This window comes from Micropterus salmoides, unplaced genomic scaffold (genome assembly GCF_014851395.1).
Source record: "Micropterus salmoides isolate LMB-PRFRI ecotype aquatic unplaced genomic scaffold, ASM1485139v1 Ms_hic_scaffold_16, whole genome shotgun sequence".
NCBI lineage: Eukaryota > Metazoa > Chordata > Actinopteri > Centrarchiformes > Centrarchidae > Micropterus > Micropterus salmoides.
In genome coordinates this window covers 18702762-18721980 of record NW_024040707.1, presented here as the reverse complement: position 1 = coordinate 18721980, position 19219 = coordinate 18702762, and the positions used below count along the sequence as shown (strand labels likewise).

At 43.1% G+C, this 19219-nt stretch overlaps 1 protein-coding gene across 3 annotated transcripts in view; it reads left to right on the top strand.

Annotated features, from left to right (window-relative positions):
• Positions 1-19066, top strand: part of l1cama (L1 cell adhesion molecule, paralog a) — a 40576-nt gene extending 21510 nt beyond the window's left edge. The window contains exons 2-29 of one of the 3 annotated variants that reach the window (XM_038722577.1): positions 922-1291; positions 2405-2419; positions 4132-4234; positions 4718-4920; positions 5865-5987; positions 6395-6565; positions 7642-7756; positions 8082-8266; positions 8619-8750; positions 8839-8985; positions 9079-9190; positions 9547-9707; positions 9831-9990; positions 10120-10244; positions 10412-10513; positions 12715-12912; positions 13002-13072; positions 13173-13398; positions 13525-13640; positions 14006-14222; positions 14511-14633; positions 14916-15092; positions 15198-15311; positions 15414-15560; positions 15984-16115; positions 16951-17023; positions 17197-17208; positions 17473-19066. In XM_038722577.1, the coding sequence (XP_038578505.1) occupies positions 1162-1291; positions 2405-2419; positions 4132-4234; positions 4718-4920; positions 5865-5987; positions 6395-6565; positions 7642-7756; positions 8082-8266; positions 8619-8750; positions 8839-8985; positions 9079-9190; positions 9547-9707; positions 9831-9990; positions 10120-10244; positions 10412-10513; positions 12715-12912; positions 13002-13072; positions 13173-13398; positions 13525-13640; positions 14006-14222; positions 14511-14633; positions 14916-15092; positions 15198-15311; positions 15414-15560; positions 15984-16115; positions 16951-17023; positions 17197-17208; positions 17473-17734 (3852 nt within the window). In that variant the 5' untranslated portion in view covers positions 922-1161 and the 3' untranslated portion in view covers positions 17735-19066. The remainder of the gene's footprint in view (positions 1-921; positions 1292-2404; positions 2420-4131; positions 4235-4717; positions 4921-5864; positions 5988-6394; positions 6566-7641; positions 7757-8081; positions 8267-8618; positions 8751-8838; positions 8986-9078; positions 9191-9546; positions 9708-9830; positions 9991-10119; positions 10245-10411; positions 10514-12714; positions 12913-13001; positions 13073-13172; positions 13399-13524; positions 13641-14005; positions 14223-14510; positions 14634-14915; positions 15093-15197; positions 15312-15413; positions 15561-15983; positions 16116-16950; positions 17024-17196; positions 17209-17472) is intronic. The other 2 variants (XM_038722579.1, XM_038722578.1) reach the window with 2 other exon arrangements.
• Positions 19067-19219: the final 153 nt, after the last annotated feature.

Below are 19219 nucleotides of genomic sequence, written 5' to 3'. Positions count from 1 at the left end.
AGAAAATCACCACTCTCCCTCCTCTTCTCACTCTCCACTCCTCTCCATCATCTTCATCTCCTCTCCTGTCTGACCTTCCCCCACTCACCAAGGTCACCCATCACTCCGCTGTGGCACTGCCAATAAACAGCAGCGTGCGGAGCCAACACTCTTTCCGTCAGGCTGCCATTACTGCAGAGCTGCCAAATAAGCATCCTCTCTCTATTATCGCCATTTTCTTTTGTCTCATATGTATGTCTTAATCATGGTGTGCTATAACAGTTCTTTGTGTGTGATACTGAGTAGTGTAAACAGTCAGCGGGCTGCGCCACGTGGTGCCGTGGGGGAGGACAGCCTGCATGTTGCGGTGAGGACCGGATCCAAGGGTACAGATGGAGAACGGATAGACTCCTAGCAGGGGTGGCTTGCCTCGCTCACCATGACTGATAGCATCTTTATCGCACGCTTATCACAGCACTATCACCCAAGCACACTACATACAGTTCAGTTCATGCAGTGCAGCCCAAACCAGTCGAATTATTAACTATTTGTTTGTCTGTCTTGCGGTTTATCTGATTTGACACTTCATCAATCTGCATTTGTCTGTCCACAGCCCATCTGGGAGCTAGGAGACTCTGTTCAGGTTCTTGTTGTGGTATTCTGTCCATCTGTCCTGCTGACTGGCCCTTCCATATGGGCCACTGGTCATGTAATTAACCAAATGGAGATTTTTTTTGTTGTTGCAGGAACAGGTTCAGAGATAGGAACAGTTTTTTTTTCTTGTTGGGATGTGTACTGTTAAATCTTGATTGGTGGGTTGGTCTGTGTATAAGTCTGACCACATGGTGCAGGGTAATTTTTCTCCCATTCTGACACATGGCCCCTCTCTGCCCCTCCCTCTTGTCCTCCCCTCACCTCCCCCCTCTCTTTTATCTTTCACAGAGGAGACCAGCAGGAGGGCGTGGACCTGACTTTAAAAAAAAAAGAGAGCAAAAACGAGAGAGGAGGGAAAAAGAAGAGAGAAGACAAGACCAAAGTCTTAGGAGGCAAAGCCGAGGCCTCCTGGAAAAGGAAGCCTCCACACTTCCTCTGCACAAGTGTGTGTGTGGTGGAGGTTGCCCTCTGTGTGCATTTTACAGTACGTGTGTGTGAGCAGGTGGAACTTTGATGGGACAGTGAGCAATGCCTCACACGCAGCGACAGCAGGTTGGCAGTAGGGGGCAGTGCTCCTCCCGCCTCCTCCCCCTTCTCCTCCTCCTTCTCTCCCTTGCTGCCCAGCCCTGCCAAGCAGCCATAAACATACCCTCCAACTGTGAGTACAGATACCATATTGCACCATTCATAACAATGGTAGCTGAATGAGGTTCAAAGATCTATTTGTTGTGTTAATTACATTGTTGATTCATCAAAGCACACTAATAATGATCTTTCATCATGATTAATTAGTGCAAATGAGCAGAATGAACATGTGTTTCTCTTTCAGTAACCTCAGTATTCAGGGTTGGATTTGCACCATTTATGCTTGAAATACTACCCTGTCTGGGTTTTTTCTATGTTTCCACTCATCTATGCCTGTGGTGTGTCTAATTACTTTGTAATTGATCCCCTCATACTGCAATGATTAGTCCAACTATTGATCTGGTTTCCTTGGGCAAACCAGAATCTGATTGGGGAGTAATTTAATCAACAATTGAGTTATACAACAAAAAATCCAACAAGATTTTTTCTCACTCGCTCTCATTTCTTCCACCTCCTCAATGCAATATGTGGGCATTAGAAATACAGCTGAGCTTGTGGCCCTGCAGGGAAATTGATCTTCATCTCCTCTGCGGCTGCCAGCCTGTCCACAGAGCTCCAATGGAGAGAGAGAATATTGTTTCCACTGCTGCTTTTGTTGTTCACTCTTTATCTAAGACTACTTGCAATGAGTCACAAGTCCTTCACCACCCACACATTCTTCAAAAGTGTGTATAGAAGCACGTATACGCCCTAAATGTTGATGAAATGCAGTAAATCTCCCAATCTAATTCCCGAAGAGGCGAGCTGACACAGAGGTGAGAAGGCCGAGGATGATGAGAAGGAGGAAGGAGGAGCAGGTTAAAGATTGTAAAAGGTCAAGGTGTCCCCTGCCTTTCAATTAGCGAGCCTCTGGCATGTCAATGAGAGTCAAAGAGGCAGTGATCAGGATCAATAAAGGAGATGTGTTAGAATCTGTGTCAAGGAGGCAAAGGTTAAAAGTTATGCTTCATTACAGGAGGCATTACACTGCTTTATCGTCCGTTTATCATAATTGTTGTTCAATTATTGGTGAAACACTATCTATCTAGCTATCTCTTTTTCAGTCTCTCTTTCTCTTTCTTGTTTACTCTAACGAAAATGTTTCCCCCTCTTTGCCGTTTCTCTGGCTGCCACTGTGGACTAACAGACCACATGAGTGATCGTAAGTGCTATTTACTTTCCTGACGTCTATCTCTCTTAATGCAGGTTCTGGCGAGGCTTATTGTAAACACTTTCATTATGGCAGAGAGGTTAGCTTTCATCCAGCACACAGTAAAACGCGCTGCTCTGTGCTGCACAATAATGAATCTGGCATTAGTGTGCGTTTGCAGTGTTATGCTTGTGTGTGCGTCCGTGTTTATGCATCTGTTTCGGTGTGTGTGTTTTTGCCGTGCGTGTTTGTATGTGAGGATGTGTGTGTGTTGTAAGGTGAGCCAGTTTCTGTGTGCCTTTTTTTCTCTTATGTGGGTGTGTGTTTAGCCTAACTGGGTCCCAATTGGTGAGATCCCTGTAGGGCTAGGGAGGAGAAGGTGTGAGGAGCTGCTGTCTGTAAGGAGGCAGCAGGGATGTCAGATCAAAGACACGGGAAAATAAAGAGGAGTTAAAGCACTAAGCACCACCTCCTCTCCTCCTCCTCCTCTGCCAATAATGGAGCAGCGCCCGCAGTCCAAACTTCAATTTGATCAGCTGAGGAAATGGGCTTATTTCCTCTATCAGTGGGAATTCTTTCATTAAATTCCTTCACTCTCCCTATTGGTCTCTCTCTGAATCTCTGTGTTTCCCCACCGTGTTTGTTTTTTCCCTTTATCTCTGTCTCCCTTTGCTCTGTTTTTCTGTTGCTCTGCATGCGCTCTCTCTTTGCTGCACTCCATCTCCTCTGTCCACTCAGCTCTCCATCTCCACCGCAGCACCCCCCCCCCCCCCCCCCCATGTCCTCCTTTACCCATTTACCTGCATAATGTAAATTCATCCCAGGCTCTGTCTCTTTCCCTTTAAGTCAAATTAAAGGCAAATTAAAGGCTTGACCGACAAGAATCGCGCCGTGACCTCTATTCCTCTACAAGCAACCTATGTGTGTAGTTACTGAAGCTATGTGGAGAAAAAGATTTAAATTTCTGTCTGTAAGTATTGAAAAGCAGCACATAAAAACACGACATGGGCCATAAACCATGTGGGAGAATCAAATATGCTGGTTCAATACAGTAGTCACACCAAACCCCAGCATGTTGGTTTTTATGAGTCTGTTATCGAGGCTCCGCTTTATGGCTGTTGCTTTATGGCTGTTATGGACAGTGGTGACAGAGAAAGAGAAACCTCTTCTGGCGGTCATTACTTTTTTCTCCCTCGAAATCCCTGCTTCATTTCCCCACACACCCTTACCCTCCCTCTCCCTGACTCTCGGCCTCACAGGGAGCACTGTGTGTGCATATATCTCTTTTACATTAACTCTTCCTCTTACATTTTGCTATATCAATATCCTCTCATCTCAACCCATTTTCACTGCCTGCTCTGTTACGCTCACTATTTTCCTCGGCCTACATTTCATCTCTTCCTCTGAGGAGTCTTTTTAAGTGCTATTGACTGAATATACTTATCGGCAGCTGTTAAGCTATGAAAATGAGTGGTATCTCTGGTTATTCTGTGCACTTTGCTAAGCCGTTACCAATAACCATAGAGATGTGTGTGTTGTGATAGGCTGATATATGTGTGTATGTCATAGCTGGAGTTATTACAGCAGCATGCAGAATGAAAGGAGGTCATGTGAAGACGAGTGTGGTTCTGTCTATTTAAGCCATATAGGTGGGTAAAAGCACATGCACGCCTGCTATATAACTGATATTGTGACAGCACTGTCTCTGTTTTTGTTCCTTGCAGTCAAGAGGCCTCCAGTGATCACCACGCAGCCGGAGTCTGTCACCGTCTTTAGTGTTGAAGACCTCGTCATGAGCTGTGAAGCTTCCGGCAACCCTTCGCCCATGTTAGTCAGCAGACGCACACACATCCACAAAAACACATAAAGTCTAAAGATGCTATATTAGTCATGGAGAGGTCTAGCCACTGGTTATCTTTTTAGACAACTGAGAACAGTGACCTTCCCTCTCCTTGTTCAGCTGACATTTACGTATTAGTATTACATGAGAGCACAGCTTCTCCCAGTCAGATTTCTCATTTCAACAAGGGATAAATGTCATTAAGCCCTCAAGCAATCTTTTCAGAGTGTCTTAGCTGCTCTGAAGTGGAAAACTGCTCCAATTGCCAAGGAAAAGATGAATATTGCAATTACACAGCACATGCTCATGAGTCCCATCGGGGGCATCTCATGTAAATTTTTGCAGACAATTCATGTGACATATAAGGACATCTTGTGTGAATAAAAACAAGTGCTTTTTCAAAGGCATTGAAATGATTTTTTGACTTTCATATTTGACTGAACAACGAATGATCTTGTTCTTTGCTAAAGTTTCCGATGGACAAAGAACGGAGAGGAGTTTGACCCGGGCAGTGACCCAGAGCTGAAGGTTACTGAGCGCTTTGGCTCATCCGCGTTCTACACACTCAGTAATACTATGGACACCCTGAAGCAGTACCAAGGCAAATACGTCTGCTACGCATCCAACGAGCTGGGGACAGCCGTCTCTAACGAGGCCATACTCAACACTGATGGTAAGAAAACGCTGATGACAGATAAATCCTGAAGCTACCTGTTATTGAGACAGAGTCAATACATCGTGACAGCTGATCATTTAAATATTCAAATTCCTTCATGCTCAGTGAGTGTTTGCTGATTTAAAATCATTTGGCTTTAGCCTTGAGAGATGAATCTCAGTTATATAATCAAACGTCCTCTGATTTGTTTCCAGACAAACTGCATCACATCAGAGGAGCTACATGTCTTTTATAGATGTCATTTTCAGTGTTAGCGCTCCTGTAAATGCCTCCAGAATCCAGATTAGAAGTGAGCTGTGTTGTTGTTGTTGGTTTTATCATCAATAACAGAGCAATTTACATAGCTGTGAACGGTGCCAGCGTATAAACCTTTACCTTACCCTGCTTTATAGAGAGCTCATTTGTCAACAGATGGAGGCTCACACCGTGTGCTCCCAGTACCTCCACCCAGAACATAATTACATGCAATAACATGATAATCAGCATATAGTCACTTACACACAAGTGCACACACACACACACACACACACACACACACACAGATGGGCCCGTGGGCAAAAGTAAAGAGCACCTCTGTATATCCATCCACCTGTGTGACTGGCTCTCTCCTGGGCTACCTCCTTCCTTCACAGTTTCCCTGACAACGGTTTCCCCAGAAACGCTCTTGAGTTGATGTCATGTGAAGCGCTCCTCAGTAGCTCCTGTGGGGTTATCAACAATGAGCAAAGGGGAGGAGGGAGAGCAAACACATATGACTCACAAATCACATCACTCTACTTCTGCAAGACAAAAGACGACCCGGCGCCTTCTCAGAACACACAAATCCTTAAAGTTCCTCCAGTGGGGAATTACACAGTAAATGTGTGGACAGGTGGTTATATACATGTGTGCATCTATGCAGACTAACAGGTGTGTGCTTTTCCTCAATTGCCTCCCTTTAGCCCCCCCCTCCCAGCAGAAAGAAAAAAAGGTTAATGTGAAGGCTGAAGAGGGTAACAGTATGGTTCTGAAGTGTAACCCCCCGCAGAGCTCTATGGAGCCTATCATTCACTGGATGGATTGGCGTGAGTACATTACTTTTCCATTTTGCCTCCCATTACATCTTTTCTGTCTCCTCAATAAATCTGTCACGTAGACTATCTATCCACCCTTTTGTTGTCCACTTTTATCTTATCATAGAGAGATAGGTGATTATTTCTTTCTGAAACAATGCAACCTTTTTTCTTTCTCAATGCCCAGAATATCCTTTTGTGCATTTTCTATCCCTGGATGTTTTTAAAAAAAAATGTCTAGGCTATTCTTAATCTTATTCTCCGACATCTCTTTGCATTCATTTTTCTATTTCCTCTCACTATTTTATTCTGCTGTTAAGCTTCTCTGTCTCTCTCCCTTGTTCCTCATTTTTTATACTGCCTTTATCTGTTATCATTTTCCGTTCTCTTTCTCATTTCCTCTCTCCCCCTCTCTACAGGTCTACACCATATCCAGCTAAGTGATCGGGTGGTCGTGGGAAAGGATGGTAACCTATACTTTGCCCATTTGACAACTGAGGACAGCAGGAATGACTACACCTGCAATGTCCAGTACCTGACAACACGCACCATTCTGGCAAAGGAACCCATCACTCTGACTGTCAACCCCTGTGAGTTTTATTCTGGATCAACTAATCTAAACTGAACTGAATCCCAGAAATCCATCTTTAGGCTAAGACTGCTTTTGACTCTATGATGGTGCAAGATGAGGCTATTACCAAAGTTATTACCAGTCATTCTGAGGGGAATATATATAGCAAATTTCATAGCAATTCATCACATAGCTGTTGAAACATTTCTCTCAAAGCTACAAATGTCAAACTTATGGTGGCGCTAGAAGAAAAGTCAGAGGATCACGATATTCATTAAGATTAATTGTCTGGGAACCAGTGATGTTTGTACCATATTTCATGATAATACATCCAAAAGTTGTTATATACATATACATATTTCAGTCTGAACCAAAGCAGAAGATAGACCAACATTGCCATCCCTGGAGCCATGATGCCAGCATATGAGTTTTGTAATGTGGGTCAAACGAACCTATAAGATCAAGTTTACACTGTCCTTAAGACCTGCATTTTGTTTTGTAAAGTATATTAATTTTGAAAGATAGCCAGAATGGAATATACAGTAACATTGCTTAAAATGAGAGAAAGAGAAAAATACTGTATAGGTCTGGATATCAAATTGGCACATGCAGTGTGATAAATAGTCAGCACGACAATGTGTTGATAACCACTGAGACCCCATAGTTAAACTAAAGTCAACTCACCATCATGTCATGGCATGTTGTGCTGACCAAAGCAGTACCGTATCCAGTAGATTGTCCCAGAGTCAGCAGGGGGGACATCACATCCTCAGCCCAGTGGTAATGAGATGCAGCTCACACTGAGATGTGGCTGCCAGCATCTGTGGCCCAACTAGAGGTCAGAAAGATGAGCACATGTTAACATGAGACCTCTGTGTGTGTGTGTGTGTAAAATGTGTATGATGATGTGGTGTTAGAAAGTCTTCTCCACACTATTCCACACACTGCCTCTGTGTGTGTGTGTGTGTGTGTGTGTGTGTGTGTGTGTGTGTCAAAGCCCCTAAAGTGGCTGCTGTATCAGCAGCACTGAATTTGAAAATTACCCATACATATGTATGAATCTTTGTCTTTGTGTTTCCACCCCTCTTTCTCCAGCCAACTCTGTACTGCGGAACAGGAGGCCCCACATGATGAGACCTTCTGGAAGCCACAGCACTTACCATGCCCTCAAGGGCCAGATCTTGGAGCTTGAGTGCATCGTCCAAGGCCTGTGAGTATCTGTGTGCGTGCGTGAGTGTTTCTATCCCCATCAATCAGAAAACGTGACCTGCTCCTGTTAATCAAATCTTACCTGCATCTCATCCATCTCTCTCCCCTCCTCCTACCTCCCTACGCTCTTTTCATTCCTTTATGTGTCTTTCGCCAACTCTGCTTCTCGCTGCCTTCTCATTTTCATGTGTTTCTTCTCTTTTCACCGTGCATGTCTCTTTCTCTCCCTGCCTGCCTTCTTCATTTTATATCCATGTTCACCTCACTTTTACTTTCTTGCATCCCTCCATCTACATCCTTCTGATTCCCTCTCTCCTCCTCCTCAGTCCAACTCCCAAAGTGTCGTGGCTGAGGAAGGACGGCGAGCTGTCTGAATCTCGGACCTCTAAAGATCTCTTCGACCGCCGCCTGCGCTTCACTGATATCAGTGAGAGCGACGGTGGCGAGTACCAGTGTATAGCTGAGAACTCCCAAGGGAAGATCGCACACACTTACACTGTGACTGTGGAAGGTACGTCACACACACTCATGCACATATATATGCTATGTTGCACGTGCAATTAGAATGATTTGAGCATGGACTGTGATTTTACAATGTAATGGTAACTACAATAATCCAGATTCCCTGTTGATCACATTACTGAATCTTGTATTCATGAAGTTTAGTGCAAGCTACATAACACAATTACCAACTAATGTCACCAGTGAGGGAATTCTTTACCTTTGTTCTTGATGAAGGTTCAAAAAGTACTAAGTAGGATTGCACTTGACAGATTGCATCAGTACTGTCTTGTGTAAAGGTTTGAATGTAATGTTTTGCTTGTACTGTACTGTAGGTAATCAATATATTCTGTCCTTTGTAGCGGCTCCCTACTGGACCAAGAAGCCAGTCAGTCAGTTATATGCCCGAGGTGAGACTGTCAGACTAGACTGCCAGGCAGACGGCATCCCCGCTCCAACCATCAGTTGGACCATCAACGGGACCCCCCTCTCAGGTCAGTGCATAGACTCACCAGCAAATGCATATCACAACACACAATCTCGAATGCTGTGCGTGTGCTGACTGTGTGTGTTTTTAAACAGCAACCGACAAGGACTCCAGACGCACTCTAACTGCAAGCGGATCTGTAATCTTAGAGGATGTCAACTTTGGAGACACTGCCATCTATCAGTGTCGGGCCTCCAACAAACATGGAACCATCCTCACCAACACCAACGTCTATGTCATTGGTGAATGTCTGCTTTGTACATGTCACTTATTTAACAGAGTGTATGTATGTCTGTGTGTTTCTCATTTCTCTTTGTGTGTGTGTGTTGTTGCAGAGCTGTCTCCCCAGATCCTCACTGAGGATGGGAATACATACACATTTACAGAGGGCATGAAGGCTGTGCTGCAATGTGAGACCTTTGGCTCTCCTAAACCTAAAGTCATATGGTGAGGCACTTAACCACCTTATTCTATTCTATTGTGTTCGTTTGCATTGCATTGTATTGTGTATTTTAGTGTGTTGTCTGGCAGATTTTCACATTAACACATTGCACAGAGGTGATATTGTTGCGTAGGTAGCTCTTTAATGCATAAATTAAGAGCAAATGCTGTTACATCTGGGCTGTAGCTATGGATTTTGTCAGCGTGGCAGGTATCCAACAAGGGTTTGTTATAATAGGCAAAGTGGTAATTGAACTGGTGAATTCATCAGCCCCTGCAGTAACTGAAAAGGTTTATTTCTTACTCTGCTTGCCAAGTTTCTAATTTGTGTTTTTGCGAACATGCGTGTGCCTCTTTTCCAGGGAAAGCGGCAGCAGCTCTTCCCTTCTGGCAGATCCCAGAGTCAACCTTCTCACCAACGGGGGGCTTGAGATCTCTAATGTCACCCATGACGACGAGGGCATCTACATCTGCTCTGTGCAGAACACCAACTTGTCTGTCAGTGCCGAGCTGGAAGTGCTCAGTGAGTGAGGCCCACACATGTGCACAAACACATACACACACACTGTGCCCCTTAGCAGCTGATGGTATTTGCTCGTCATGCAGCTTGTCTCAGCATTTTATGTTTCCTTACTTTTTCCTCCAGACAGGACAGTGATCCTGTCACCTCCCCAGGCTCTGAAGGTGCAGACTGGAAACACAGCAACCTTCACATGTCAGGCTCTTGTGGACCTCAAACTCGGCTCTCCACAAATTCAGTGGAGAAAGAACAATCAGAAGCTCTTTGAGTCCCCTAGTGACAAAAAGTAAGACTAAATTCTAAACATTAAAGAATTAACAATAACAAGCATAATGTTAGAAATTACTGACAGGATGACCATACAGTTAAAAGGAGGGGGAAGATGAGGATAATAATGATGACCATATTTCCCCAGATACACAGTTGAAGGACCAGACCTGATAATAGCTAATGTGGGACCACACGATGAGGGAGTGTACACCTGTCAGGTCATAACTGATCTGGACACGGCTGAAGTCAACAGCACCCTCACGTTATGTGGTAAGATCACTGGTCATAAACAGTATGATCATAAACCCGCAAGTGTCACAGGCTGAGAATACAACAGGTCTAGACAATATATACAAAATTGTTCAGTATTTTTTAATATTTTTCGGAACATTGGAGACATACAGTGGTTGTGGTAACAATATTGTTGTCCCCCTCAGATCGTCCAGATCCCCCTGTCCTCCTCCAGATCACCGATCCTAAGCACCGTGCGGTCACCCTCAGCTGGACTCCTGGAGATGACCACAACAGCCCCGTGCTAGGTTTAGTACAGACAAACACATATATGCACACTTCCAAACATACTCATCTGCACACATCTGTCCCGTTTGTCCTGTTTTTCTTGTTTAATGCTAAAACGGCTTTTCTATGGATAGTATTACTGATTACAGATTAGATTACTGTGCTTCAAGAAAGTCTGTACACTGAAAAAAATCATAGCCCCATTTAGTTATGTCAACTTACTTCTTCTCTTTACATTTACATTTCCTCATTTGACTCTTTTATCCAAAGCGACTTACATTTGAGGAACAACATACAAGCATCAACAGAGCATCAAATACAGATCTACAACTGACAATACATTACTAGTAAGAGCATCAATAAATACTAGTAAGACCTCATAGTACATTTCACATCAGTGGGGTAAAAACCTAGGGAAGGAAGTAAGAGTTAACAAAAAGTGCATTCAAAACAAAAAAGTGCGATCAGTACAAGATAAGTGTAGGGTATAGAAGAAGAATAGCACAGGAAGTGCATGTTAGAGGTTAGGAGTTAGAGGTGTTATAAGAGGAAGTGTTCTCGGAAGAGAGTTTTCAAGAGCTTCTTGAAGTTAGAGAGGGACGCCCCTGCTCTGATGGCGTGTGGTAGCTCGTTCCACCATAGTGGTGTCACAGATGAGAATAGCCGGGACTGGGATTGCTTTGTGTGAAGGGATGGCAGAGCCAGGCGGCGTTCGTTGGAGGAGCGTAACTCAAATAACTCTGACAAGTTTTGGATTTTGAACTCAACTGTATGAGTTTTAGAAAGTTAAACTTGTATTAATTCATTGTGTTGACTATTTGAGACTTTTGTCATGTTGATTGAACTTACGTATGTAAGTTATCAGCTGAAAAAAAAATGCGAGAGTGCGAGGATTGGAGCAAGAGAAAAAAAATGGCTAGGTCTTTTGAGTTTGAGAAAGACATATGCATAATCAACTAATTATTAGGGTTAAGCGAGTACTCGGTTGAAACGAATATCCGATACAGATACTTTTTATGAGTATCATCAGAGTAAAATGTGTCAGTATCTGTTTGGTTATAAATTATAAATATAAGAACTTTAAAAAAACAAATCTATTTTTTTAAATTACTACTGTGATCAAAAACATTGCTCTGAAGCCCAATTCTGAGGCTGTTCTGTAAATAGTTAATAAATATAGCAAGTTCTGATACCAAATTCAGGCTTAAATAACTTCCATTTAGTCCCACCCACTTCTAGATTAAGCCCCACCCATTCTGAGCACGGATGAAGAAAATTTATTTAACAGATAGTGATAGTGGTGTTCTTGCTCATCCCTACTAATTATACACTGCAGATAAGTCATATATTCAAATTCAAACCAAAATATAGACACTTCTCTGGTAAACTAGACTAGTGCCACCGGTGGAAAGGGTTCCTGACAACGGCCTTAAGGCCCTTTCAGAAAGTGCGTGATATCTGCTGCTATTTTGATCTTCAAGGCCCATAACTGGAACACTATTTATATCAACTTTATGGAGTTGAAACAAAGGCAATCTTCAAGTTGAGTTAACTTGCATTTCCAAGGCAGCAGGTGAACTTGCATTTTCAAGTTAAACTAACTTGAAATGTCTTATATTTAGTAATCTGAACTTAAAAATGTGAGTTGAAAGGGTTTGTTTGACAAGAGAAAGCAAGTTTCCTTGAATCGACAATGTAATATAGATTGTTGTTTTAACTCACAGTATTAAGTTCAAACAATAAATGATTATTAATTAACCAAATTGTATACTGTAACATCATGAGTTGAAACAAAGCTTTTCCTAAAGTTGAGAATACTCACATTTTTAAGGCAGCAATTGAACTTAAGTTTTTAAGTTGAACCTTGATAATTTTTTCAGCGTAATTTATCCTGCTGTGCTGCTGACTTTCTCACTAGTGCCACTAAGTGAGGTTATGCACTGACACAGCCAAACACAAAGCCAAACACAAAACTTTTCTTCTTGTCTTTAATACTCAGAACAACAACCAATATCATTTATCTCCCTCTGGCAACATGAAAGGCTGCTCTGTTTTCATTACTTGGACAGGATTATTATTTGACCTGCAGCATCAGTAAGCTCAAAGTGTCTCAGTAAGACTTTATCGCCAATGAGTGTTTATTTATGTTGCTATTGCTTCCGTATTGTATACTGCCTGTCTTTTTCCAGCCATCCTTGACTCCTTCCTTCTCTCTCTGCAGAGTATGTTGTTGAGTTTGAGGACCAAGGTGCAAAAGAGATGGGTTGGGAAGTGCTGAAGAGAGTAAGAGGAAACAAGGAGCGTGCTAGCCTCCCTCTGTGGCCCTACATGTCCTACCGTTTCCGGGTCACTGCCATCAATGATGTGGGCAAGAGCCATGCCAGCAAGCCATCTGAAATCCACAACACACCTGCTGAAGGTTAGAGCCAGTGTTTTATAACCACAAGTTTTCATTCTCAAAGTGAACCTCCAACGACACTAGACACACATCTTTTTTTCCAATCACAGCTCCTGACAATAACCCTGAAGATGTTAGGAGTGAGTCCACAGACCCAGACACTCTGGTCATCGCCTGGAAGGTACATCTGTTACCTGAATGTACAATTATCTGAAGGAGCATCACACAAATGTTTAAAATGGGTTTGTGCCTTATTTGTTGCTGTTTTCCCGTTACTGCAGGAAATGGACAAACGTAACTTCAATGGACCTGACTTTAAGTACCGGGTGCTGTGGAGGCGAGTGGTGGGCAGCGGGCCCAACTGGCACACCAACTACACAACCACACCACAATTCATGATCAATGACGTCGGCAACTTTTCTGCCTTTGAGATCAAAGTTCAGGCTGTCAATGAGAAAGGGGAGGGACCTGAGCCAGACCCTGTTATTGGCTACTCAGGAGAAGATGGTAAAAAAAAAACCTTAAACAGTTGCTAAGCAGTTTCTCCATCAGTACCCTTTTCTTTTACTGGGAATATTTCTGCTTGGTATTGTTTACTCATGTATCACTCTCCTGTCTGTCATTGTCTCTCAGTTCCATTAGAGGCTCCAATGAATGTGGGTGTTGTGCTAATAAACAGCACTACCATCAGAGTGATCTGGGCAGCAGTAGACAGAGAGACGGTCAGAGGGCACCTTCTGGGATACAAGGTACTGATCCTGTATCTCCTCTGTTATTTGGCCTAACATAGTCAGCCCCTGTCCTCATGAATAATACATACTTTGCGTTTACAGCAGAGGCGGCCAGATCTTAGCTTGGCAAGGGCCTCAGATTTCTCTTTAGCTTCAAGGTTGTGAAGAATAGACACCATTAAAATGTATCACACTTGAGTCTCACTGGTTCTCTTTCTCTCTTTTGGGTCTTTGTTGCATGTTCCATTCAACACCCAAGCTATACTTTATCCTTTGCAACTGCTTTTAGAAATTCTGTTAATGGTTAATATTTCAAACATCACCCAGAAACTAACCCATGATTTCCTCTTTCATCATTTCTCTGACTGATTTTGTGGCTCCAGATCTACTTGACCAGAACCGGCTCCAGGGGCCACCACCGACGCCGTAGGGCCAGGGAGCCAGAAACCACTGTGGTGGTGGAGACCGGGGCCAACGAGGAGAAGAAGGTGATCAGTGATCTAAGGCCGTACTCCCACTATGACCTGGCCGTCACTGTATTCAACAGCAAGGGAGAGGGACCCCCATCCGAGACGATACCCTTCAAGACCAATGAGGGAGGTGAGAAATGGGGGGAGGTGATAGATAAAGTGTGTGAAGAGGTTTAATTACAGACAGGGAGAGATAAAGATGGAGCAAGATGGGAGGAAGGGAGGGATGGATAGCGGTTTACAACAGAGGGAATGACAATGAAGGGCAGTGAAAAGAAGGAGGGTGAAATTGATGCAGAGATAGATATTATTGAGCAGCCAGGTGTTGGGGGAATATAGGTGACAGAAGATCAAAATAGTATAATAATTCCTTTTAAGCGGGGCACATTTTAATCAGGCCTGTTTATGTTGCTGCTAGTTCCTGGTCCTCCCACATCCCTGACACTCGACAGCCCCTCAGAGACAGAAATGACCCTCCACTGGACAGCTCCTGGACAGCCCAATGGAGTCCTCATTGGATATCTACTGCAGTACCAACAGAGTGAGCGTCGTTTAAACCCTTATCCCACAAATTAACATAACATCGGGTACTTAAATCCATTTGTTTAATAAGGTCTTCTGTGCTGCACCAAATGCATCAGTGTGAATAACACCGCACTATACATTTTCAGCTAAATCAATAACGCCAGAAAAATGTCAAAAGCATAGCCTCCTAATGATGCTCATCCCTCAGTCACATGTCAACCAGAACAATGTGGCGCCCATAATGATGTGTGGAAGATCAAGAAGTGATTGAATGTTTTTTATGCTGTGCTGCGGTCAGTTGTGGAGAGTGATGACAGCCCCATGCAGGTAGAGAAAATCGACGACCCCACGGTCACTCACCTCACCCTGAAGGGCCTGGACCGTCACAGCCACTACCGCTTCTACCTAAGGGGGCGCACTGCTGCAGGGGACGGAGAGGCCATCATGAGGGAGGGTGCCACCACGCTGGATGGAGGTACAAAGGCGATTTACCGCGTTCTTCCCCATCACAGATCAGACGCATAGAGGACCAGAATGTACTAGACTGAGAATTTGATTTCTCTGTCCAAATGTCTTGCAGCACCACCTGCCAACATCAGCCTGTCTGTGGGGGAAAACTCAGTTAACCTAAGCTGGGTGCCCAAGAAGAGACACAGGAATGTTAGCTTTCAGATCCACTACCTCAAAAAAAATGGTAATAATTTAACCTTTTTAAAACAATTAGTCCATCTCGGGAGTAGACTCACAGTTCTAAATGAGGAAAAATGAACTCAAGGTTCATGTCATGTCTCTGCAGATGGCAGTAAATGGAAGACGGAGAAAGTGAACTCCTCTCAGTCTTTCTACGAGCTCCAGGGCCTGACTCCTGGCTCTCATTATCGTCTACGCTTCACCTACAGCAACACCACCTTCAGGGAGACTGACATCGAGACAGAAGGAACAGGTGCTGTGAGCGTTCTGCCTTCACTCATCCTTTTTCCTTTCATCTTCTCTGCTCTCTCCTCTGGGCTTCCCACATCTAAATATAAAGCCTGATCCTACAGAGAGTGTCTTGCAGTTCCCTCCACTGCCTGTGAAGTGCTTTCAAAGACTTATGTAAAAAGAGAGCTTGGTTAGCCATATGAAATGATCCATTACTCGTGTTTGTTTGGCGTATTGTGCTGTATTCTTTTGTTCCCAAGTGAAATGCCACCCTGTCAGGATGCATAATGCTCTGTCAGCTTTGCTCTAGATTCAGCTCCCTATTTTATCTTGTTTCTCCCACCATTTTCATCACTTCCACTCCTGTTGTACTTTCATCCTGTTTCCCCATTACAAAGAACTTACTCTCTCTTCTATCCACCTCCTTCTTCTTTTCCCTCTGAAGGAGTGACGGAGATGCAACCAAGCTTTGCAACACAGGGCTGGTTCATCGGTCTTGTGAGCGCCATCGTGCTGCTGCTGCTGATATTGCTCATCCTCTGCTTCATCAAGAGGAGTAAAGGGGGGAAGTATTCAGGCAAGTGAAGCTCCACCATGATGAGTGCATTCATCATTAGAGATGTTGAACTGTTTGGTGGAATACAAAATAGTTGAGGCCTTGAGCAACAGTTTTTGAAGACTGTACTATATTCTTTCCATCTTTTAAGTGTTTAAGAACAATACAGTGTTAGACAGCTGCTGTGTCACTCTCTGCACAGGCATTGTTGATCACTGGACAGTCTGGAGCCATAAAGCTGTCTGATAATGAAAATGACACTGCAGTTGAAACATCAGCCAGCAGATGCAGGATTGCACCACAGTTAACAAGATTATTCTCACTGGAGAGAAGCAGAATAAGACTGCACCATGTCTTCACTTCAAACATGTAGTGAAACATACCTCTAAGCCTGCTATTCCTCACTGTGATAGCAAGGAAAAGCAAACCACTAGAGTAACTGTAACCTGCAGGCCAATGTGTGACTGGTCAAAGAAAAGCACCAGCTTTTCATCCGTCTCCACACAAGGGAGAAACAAGAGGCTGGCTCCTTTTAAGGCAGACTTAATTGTTTGTGCTAAAAGCAAGGATTAACTGAATAATAAATCCGACCGTTCTAAATAATTAATTATTTCAATTGTTTTGAATCAACACCAATAGTCATAGTGGTAGTTATTAGTCTGAAAGTCAGTAAAAAAACACAAATATAAACAGATTCTGTCTAAATCTTTTTGCTCCATCTACACAAACTTCTTTTTTTCACTTGCTGTTATCTTGCTGTGTGACAGAATGTCATTATCGATGTCTGAGACACTGGCTTAGAGAGAAACATGGTTGAGATCTTACTGATAATGAAATCCAATAATCTCCTTTTCAGTGAAAGATAAAGAAGAGGGTCCGATGGACTCTGAAGCACGGCCTATGAAGGATGAGACTTTTGGAGAGTACAGGTTTGTTTTCTGAATACACATTATCTCTTTGATTGTTACATTATGTTTCTATGGATAATTTAAATTCTAACTCCTAACACAGGCCTGATTCCCTCAGCACTGTTTGTTTTTCCTAACCCTTTGTGTTCCCTTCATTGTCCCTCTTCTCCCTAATGCCTGCTCCTGCTATGCAGATCTCTAGAAAGGTATGCTTTGATGTGATTTGCTATCCCAAACCCACATATTTATTATTCCCTTCCAGCGCCTTTGTTATCTACTGACTTCCCTGTAACATTTGGTATAATCATAGTGTAATGTATTACATAGGACCACAACAAACGATTACAATTATGACTTAAAAGACAATCGATAAATCAGCTTATCGCTGCAGTACTAGTATGATGTATTTTCTGCTTGCATGTTGGCATATGTCTTGCTTTTGACCTCTTCTGTGCTTGCACATACCATAGTGACCTTGAGGAGAAGCGCACGGCCAGCCAGCCGTCCCTGTGCGAGGAGAGCAAGCTGTGCAGCGAGGACAACCTGGACTTCAACGGCAGCAGTGCCATAACAATGGAGCTCAACATGGACGAGTCTCTGGCCAGCCAGTTCAGCCGGCCCAGCGAGGGTCCAGAGGCGCTCCATGGCCTGCCAGACAACTCCCCGCTCAACCCCACCACTGTCTCCCCAGCCGCCAATGGCATGCCCAACTCAGTCACCATCCTCGATTAACTGCCACACATCCACCGGGGACCATCAGACCAAAACATGTCAACACATATGTGCCCATACGCTCACGTTCCCTACTGACTTGCTGATCTGTAGTTTGACGACTAATACACAATCAATATGTTGACTATTCAGATGCACCTGGCAGTCATCTGATCGACTAGACTATTTTGACCAAAGGAGTGTCCAAAGTAGTGGACAATGTGATACAAGCCTGACTGACCTGAAGATGTCCTTTGACCCTGCCCCTCACCCTACTTTATCTGTGTAGTTTACAACATACCTTAATGACTAACATTCATTTCACACCCCTTTTCTTTTAGTTTCTCTCCACAGACAACTCTATAGAAAGATAAAGACAGAATGTTGTGCAGGTAGAAATATCAGAGGGATTGTAGGTATGGTCCTATAGAGATGCAGAGTAGTGCATTGAAAGGGAAGGGTGATGGTAGAGCATAGTGTGGGGAAACAGACAGCACATGCTGCTGTGAAAAGTCTTGAATCGTAGACATTTATCATGCCTTATATTATTTCGCACATGATTTTGTACGCCATTTTTTAAATGTATTTGAATTAAAAACATCCTCTTTTGTTATCTGCCATTACTGATTTATATCATCACTTTTTCATATTGTTTTCTACATTATTTATATGAAACCCATGACTTCTCTTTATTGACATAGTTCATAGATGCTTTCATTGAAACTAAGTGAAGCCAAGTTTCGTACTATAAGTAACATTGGATGCATAATGGGAACTTGCTGTGAAAATGCCGAGTAGCATCTGGTGTATATAGCTGCATCTACATCTATCTATTTAGCCATAATACAGTATTATAGATATGTACATGCTCCTTATAAGTTCCTGTGCCTGCTGGGTCTGCATAGAGCACCAGATTGATGTCATTACTCTCTCGCCTTCCCACCAGAAGTGTAATGTCATTATTGGAAATGATATTGTAATTTTTTTGTGTCGAGACCTATGTGTAGCTTTCTGTAACTGTCTTTGTCTCTTTCTACACTGTATTAAAAACATTGTTGTCTCTAATTAACAATCTTTTCATACCTGTCCATCTCATACTACGCATAACAGTTTGAGGAGCAGTATTTATGTATATTTACAGATCAGAGTGGAGTCTTGCGGGCAAACACTCTCAAGTTTAATTTTCAGACCCTCATCAATGCAAGTTGATATTGCAGACAGGCATAATGATTGCCAGTTGATGTATAATAAAGGCAAGCTGTTGGTATTTGCATCAAACTCAGAGAATGTATTCTTTTTAGCGCTGGGAAGACATTTTATTTACATGCTACTGAATAAAAAAAATCAAAGGTACTGGAGAAATAACAGTGGTTATGAGAAGCTTTTTTCCCCACCACAGAGTGTAAATACAACCCATAAAGATTGTTTTGATGAACCCAACCATGTTTGATATAAAAATGTGAAAAATGTGCAGGTTTGAAATCACTTACCTAAAATGTTGCAAGT